Source organism: Lygodium microphyllum, chromosome 9, assembly GCF_053477565.2.
Source record: "Lygodium microphyllum isolate KBCC chromosome 9, Lygodium_microphyllum_v1.1.10, whole genome shotgun sequence".
In the NCBI taxonomy this organism is placed as follows: Eukaryota; Viridiplantae; Streptophyta; class Polypodiopsida; order Schizaeales; family Lygodiaceae; genus Lygodium; species Lygodium microphyllum.
Genome location: NC_141143.1, coordinates 26,191,326 through 26,198,583, shown reverse-complemented (window position 1 = coordinate 26,198,583; position 7,258 = coordinate 26,191,326). Strand labels below are relative to the sequence as shown.

Below are 7,258 nucleotides of genomic sequence, written 5' to 3'. Positions count from 1 at the left end.
GTTGCTATCAAAAGTCACTTCTAAGAAGTTCAATACAAAGGACAAACTTGGGAAGTTTTGAAGCTTTCACCCTAGTGCCCCGTGTGTATTAAGAGAAAGGAAGCAGTCCCACATCTACGATGGCACTATCCCTCAGCACAAGCATTGAGGAGATGATCTTTTAAGAATTGGGTTCATGCTGCAAGCCTATACGTTGCTCTGCTAAGGCATATAGGGTCTCTAGTTGAAGAGACGCTTAAGCTACGATATTATAGTGGAAGAGTTGTTAGTAGAGTTCTACGGATAATAAGAATAGAGTCGCCATGACTAAAGAATAAAAATCGACATGAGTTTTAGATGTTGGGCGAGAGAGATCTTACCTATTTAAGAGTCACGGCCTCGAGAGGAAATCTAGTGGCACTGTAATAATGCAAAAGGGCCTACTTGTCAAGGCACGCGTCCAGCTTGTTCCAGGACTCGTCGCTGTTCTCTCGATTTGCGTGTTTGGGCGGTATTTACCTTCTACCACGCTCAGAAAAGGATCTGAGCACTGCATACGAGTGCATTTTTCCGTCTATGGCGCTGCAGATGCCATGGTACGAGTCAAAAAAGGAACAAACCCACGTCCCTAAGCAAATAATTTGAGCGAGAGAGCACGTTTTTCCTTCTCTTTTTCCTGCTTACGCGATCCGGCGGTGCAATTGTAATCGGAGCAACTGTTGATAAGAACATGGCACGGGCCCATGAAGAAGGAAGTCAGGCATGACTGATCAGACAAATGCTCGGGCCAGAAAACAGCAGCAAAGCAGTTCAGATGCATGGGAGGTATGGTCCAAAAAGCAATCACACAGAACGCCTGGAGCAAAGGTCACAAGAATAAATCCTGTGTACAACGCAGGTCGTAATGTAGTAAAGTTTACAGAGATAAATGCTGTGGATAATGTAAGTAGAGGACGGACCCAGCTAGCTGCCGGATGGGAAATGGAGGTCTGTATCAGAACCTGCGCTGTGTGTGGGATGGAAGAACCCTGCTTAAGTAGTAGACATAACTCGAGTATGAGGTCTGAATCACAGAACCTGAGGCAATGTGGAAGGGGGAGACCTGATGATGAAGAAGGAGCGGGCGAGTGCGATCAAGAATCAGATCTGGCCGACAAAGATGAAGAAGAAGAGGCAGAAGAGGAGCACCCAGGGTTCTCGGCGAAGTTGGAGATGGGATAGGAGGCGGTAACGGGGCCGACCCTGAAGACGAGGTCGTCGCCGCTGACGGTGATGGAGGAGATCCGCCAGCGGATCAAGAGGACCCGGACGGTGATACCTCGGAGGTTGGTGAGGCTGCCGTAGGCGATGGAGCCGGTGATGGTGGAGGCGTAGCGGACGGGGTAGGCGCCCGGGATGTCGACGGTGCAGGAGCCCTCCAGGTACACCGCGAAGGTGCCGGTCTCCTCGTCCAGCTCGTAGCTCTCCACCGTGTCCGGCAGCAGCCCCGCCGGGAAGCCGTAGCTCTCCAGCACCTCGTACACCGTCGAGTTGTCGTCTGCTCGAATTACCGCCGCGCTTGCAACCACCCTACTCATCAGCAAACACATGACCCCGACCACGATCATCATCGAATATAGGAGGAGCTGCCGCTGCCGGCGGGTGATACTGGAAGCCATGCTGAGTCCACGTGCTGCCATGGCGTGCAGTTTTCGGCTTTAGGAGGAGCGTGTCTCGAGAGCACGCCGACAGCGCACAAACACAGACAAAGACACAGAGAGAGAGAGAGAGAGAGAGAGAGAGAGAGAGAGAGAGAGAGAGAGAGAGCGATGCTGTGCTAGCACTGCTTGTGGAGCTCGTGTTCCCTCCCACGTTGACCTCAAGGGAACGAGTAGAGCGCGCGTGCCAGAGAACCTCGCCCCGCGCGGGCGAGAGGGGGGGGGGGGGCGCCCGCGCGCCGCAGAAAATGACCCTGGTAGGGACGGGGGGAGAGAGAGAGATGCTCACCACATGGAAGGTGCCACCATCGCAAAAGTGTAAATAGTAGTTAATGCTTAGCATCTGTATTGCAAGCGCTTTGAGGAGCCAAGTACACCAAACCTGAGAGAGAGAGAGAGAGAGAGAGAGAGAGACGCTCCATTTTCTTTGATACTGGGGATGTTGGCACAATTGGACCACTCGGAATGCCTTTCTTTTTTATTCGGCATCTAATGTTCCGAGACACATTGCCAGGCTTAAAGGCCTCCTGCTTTGACAGACAGATTTCATTCGGCACTCTGACTTGCTCCCTCGGGAAGACTTACTTCCCTGGCATATGGCAATTTCCACAGTGTCCTTGCCATGACTTGTGTATCTTTGTCCAGGTTTTGTACTGACAGTTTACACACATGATCTTACAGCCATCGTGTATATTGTAATCACGTAAACTTGTACATTTTTTCGTAATTAATACAATTATCTTTTACGAAAAAAAAAGAGAGAGAGCCTTCACCACATTAAAAGATGTCGACATGGCAAAAGTGAAAATGGCAATGGCAATTAAGGCAATTACACATGGCCTCAAAATTCAAATTGCTAGGGCATTTTGTGATTTGTCAAGTCAAACACTTACACACTGAGCATATCTACACGAAAACGGACTTTGCCTAGTGTCCGTGTGATTGGCGGGGGCTCAAACCTTGTCAGCTACACAAGCACTTTTTTTAATGAATATGTTGTCTATAAAAGTGTTCATCACCCATCAAAAGTGGATTGAATGAAATCGTGAAACATCCCCTAACACACACACACACACACCTTTTTGCACGAATTGTCCATCCACCAACATGTGTAACCTATCTTAGTGTTCAACATGTGTATTGTAAGCACATGAGGAGCCAAGTAGACCAATCAAACCTTTCCTTGTGACATATAACAACTAGCTGGTTTCTAGCAACAATTGTTTAAAATTCGCACATTACCCCTTTTCACATGCCTTACAACAAATTTGGATACCCATGTGCTAATCACAAAACACACATACAAGAACAAAAAGTGTTTAGTAGTTACATTGTGAAAAAAATAGTAAAGGGATGGAGTGCTTTAAGGCCATTGCATGTGAGAATCAATCCAAGAAGCCATAAACATTGTCATGATGATTAGCATGTGAAGGAGGAACCTAGCCTTGACTGCATAAAATTTATAACTTTAGGTTTTGACGGGTACTCCATCAAATAAGCCAGGTTGTGATCACATGTCAAAAGCTATTTAATCAATTTTAGCACTTTCTCTCCTGATCAATGTTCTCTTTTTTAGAGAATAAGCTCCACAACTAAAGCAAGACATACATTTGAACAACTCAAGTTGTACTTCTAATACAATCACTTGTGCAAGTGATCAATCAACACATGGAGACACTCTTAGTGCAACTCCAACTAGTAAAAAGCTTCAATATCAAATTCATTGAAAGCAAGGCAAAGCAAAAAATCTTAGATTGTTGTGAGATTTGGTGTGCAAGAAAAGCATTGTATATAAGGCAAGGGCTTGTCGTTACTTTTTTGACCATTTGGGGCCGCTTCGGTCCCCGTTTTAGAATTGCAAGGTTGCAGATAGCAGTTCTAGGGTATATTGTGAATGTATTGGCTATATGCAAACATTGATAACACAATGTTGGGGCATATTAAAAATGCAAAAAGTTCATATGTAGCATGGACCATATTTGAAAATATGTTTATGTGAATACAAAGGTATGAAAGATTTAGCTCAAGCAAGAGCTGAATACTTTGAAGAAATGAATTTTTTGTCAATGAGTATGTTTTGAAGGTGAGAAGCATTACACATGCTTTGGCAATAATTGATGCAATGCTTGATGAGATGATGATTTGGTATTATCTACTTTGGGTGGCTTTACTAATGAAAAGGCTTGGAAATCATTTGTTACTTTTGTATATATATGGAAGCCATTTCTAGATTTTAACAAGTTTATCTTTCTCATGATCATTGAAGAGATCAACATGTAGGCTGAATCATCATAAAAAAGTGGTAAATAGGTCAAATGATTCTACTCTAGTTCAGGAAGGGACGTGAAAAGTCCTCATCAAGAGGTCATGGTATAAAACATGCTGGTGATAACTAGTGAAGTAAGTTAGATCAGTAGTTTAGCGATATGCCGGTTTCAAGAGGCTGTGGCAACTTTAGAGACAAGAGGAGCTCTAGAGAAAGAGGTGGATGATAAAATGGAGATTCTAGCAATTTTGGTATTGTTTATCATTATTGTGGCAAAACAAGTCATATTGTAGCCTAGTATTATGGTAAGAAGGATGATATCCATAGTGGTAAATTGCAGCAAGAAAACTATGCATCATCTTTACATGATAAAATGAAGACAAAAAATGAGCTGTTTGTTATGTAGCATGAAGAATACTGTTATAGGAAAGGGGACACATGATGATGTATGGTATATTAATTTAGGTGTATCTAATCATATGACTAGCTATGTGAATGGTTTGGAGAGATATATGATTTAAAAAATCTAGGTTATGTGTAGATGGGTAATGATTCATGATACCCAATTTTACATATTATAAAAGTTTTCTTGTCCTTGTATGATGGCCATATAGAGAGTTTATTAGATGTATTACACGTACCATTCATCACAAAGAATATAGTATTTGTTGATCGAATGATAGAGTAAGGGTTGTATGTTCAATTTAATATAAAAGATTATTTTATGAAAGATTTTAATGATAAGTATATGTCAATTGCAATAGGAATTAGATTTGGCCACATGTTTACTTTAGATGTTGGAATTTCTATTATGAATGGTGCTATGTATGCTAAAGGTAAAAGAGTGGTTACAAACATTGAAATATGGCACAAGTGTATAGGACATATAAATATGCAAATATTGAAATTAATACAATCCAAAGTTGGTTACAAGGTTGCTTGCTTTTAGAGCTACAAAATTGTATAAAGTGTGTAAAGCATGTTAGTTTGGTAAGCATGTAAGACAACATTTTTCACATGATAGAGATGTGAGCAGAAATATACTTGATGTTGTGTATACGGATGTTTGGAACCCTATACAAAACATATCTCTTGTTGACAACAAATATTTTTGTAGAAAATGTTGGATGAGATGGAGGAGCAAACCAAATAAATCCACCAAGATATCAAAGTAGCACAAGACCACCAAAAGGCCTATGCTAATCCTAAGAGGACTCCCTAAACTTTCAAGCATAGAAACATGGTATTCCTAAGAGTTTGGTCAAACAATAGTTCTCTATCCCTTGGGAAATTCAAAACCTTAGTCCAAGATACTATGGGCCCAATAAGATTATCAAGAGTCTTGGTAGGAATATCTACAAATTACAACTTCCACCTCATCTCAAAGTTCATAATGTATTTCTTCAAAGCCTTCTCAAGCCTTATGTCTTGAACCTTGATTACGTCCTAAATGATAGACAAAGTGTAATGCCAACTTAGGGAATTTTAGAAGTTCATGTAGATAGAATTCTTGAGATTCGGGAAAGGCCTCTTAAAAATCTTATTCTCAACAATGAGTACCTTATTCAATGGAACGACTTTCTTGAAGAGGCTACCACATGGACGAGGAGTCCACCCTTTAGTAGAGATCACCCCAAGTTTCTCTCAAGATGAGGACATCTTGATTTCTCTACGAGGACAAGAGGATGTAATATTCCCAAAATAACATATGACCACATTATTTTTCCAATCTCGCATAATGTCTTAGCTTATCAAAATTACTAGAAAAGAATGTGGGCTTGCAATACCACTTGTGTAAAAGGAAAAAGTTACACCACATTGAAATTGGATTCGGAAACACATTGAATCTGGCTTCATGAGTCCACATGGGAATGGGGAAAAAAATGCATAAGGTTAAAAACCTTATGAAATAGAGAAGATAAGAATGGATTAATGGGAGGGAGGTGGCTTTTAATGGCAAATGCTAGGCCCCCACCTCATCCCTCATCTCCATGTTGCCTTCTCCCCCTATGCCACCTCAATGCAACCTCTCCCTTCCAAATATCCATCACCATCATTATTATCATTTCATTTCCCCTCCCTCTAGTTTGATGTAGCCTAATCCCCCCCCCCTCTGCAATTCAAATACTTATCGACCATTCCCCCTGTTTTCATTATTTTTAAGGAGAGAGAGAGAGAGAGAGAGAGAGAGAGAGAGAGAGAGAGAGAGAGAGAGAGAGAGAGAGAGAGAGAGAGAGAGAGAGAGAGAGAGAGAGAGAGAGAGAGAGAGAGAGAGAGAGAGAGAGAGAGAGAATGTGTGCGTGTGTGTGTGTGTCTCTTCACCCTTCCTAACAAATTGTCATAAGATACCTCCCCTCCCTATGTAATAATTAATTATAGTGTTCCCCCCCACTTGTCTTTATGGAGATATTTCCTAATACTTTTATCCTAGTGATATGTGATTTTTGCATTTAAGCCACTTAGACCTTTTTCTCTCCTTATGGCACATGCTAACACATCAAGAAACTATGGTGTTTTTAGGATCACACCCCCATCCCCTCCTCAGATATAAAAAGATAATCATTCATGAATAGAAAGCAAGAGATAGGTGAGAGTAGAGTGATGTTGGGAAGAGAGGTACAATAAAAGACAAGCACATGTGAGAGAGAGTGATAATGCAAGCTCAAATTTTTGTGAAATATATTTTACTACACCATAATTCCTACCCACCCTCCTTCATCCTTATTGATTGTCTTTATCTTATCCTACCCACCTTCTTTATCTCACACCACCCATTTTTTCCCTCTCCATCCATCATGCCTTTGCATAAGAAGGTCAACAAGATAGATGAGCCAGAGCCCTCCAATATGGTGGATTCATTGTGCCAAAAGCATTTAGTGCAAGGAAAACGGTAGCCAATGATGATATTCATTCCAACATACAAAATCAAGTATTCTTGACCTATATATTTGTACATAAAATTTTTACATAAATTTTATTATTCTTAGATATCAATTATAGAAACTGTATTAATAAATTATTATTAAAAAATTAATATATATATTATTTAACATATATCTACATATATATCCTTAAAACCCATAAGATTTATTTTTTAATCACATTTTTAAAATGTTTAAATACCATTCATTATTGTACAAAATAATTTAGAAAAAATCAAGATGTCGGTTTTTTTGCATAAAGCATGAGCTTGGCATTAAAAATAATATATAAATAATTTGTTAAATTCTTAATATATATCTTAAATTATTGTCATTCGTTGAGATACCTATTCTAACATAAAGAAATTATAGATTAGTTCTCTCATAGTAGAGGA

At 40.4% G+C, this 7,258-nt stretch overlaps 1 protein-coding gene across 1 annotated transcript; it reads right to left on the bottom strand.

Moving 5' to 3' along the window:
• Positions 1-807: 807 nt before the first annotated feature.
• LOC148030886 (uncharacterized protein At5g01610-like) lies at positions 808-1,670 on the bottom strand. Its single transcript, XM_087684430.1, has one exon. It carries the CDS (start codon positions 1,656-1,658, stop codon positions 1,113-1,115), a length of 546 nt encoding a protein of 181 aa, XP_087540556.1. The 5' UTR covers positions 1,659-1,670; the 3' UTR covers positions 808-1,112.
• Positions 1,671-7,258: the final 5,588 nt, after the last annotated feature.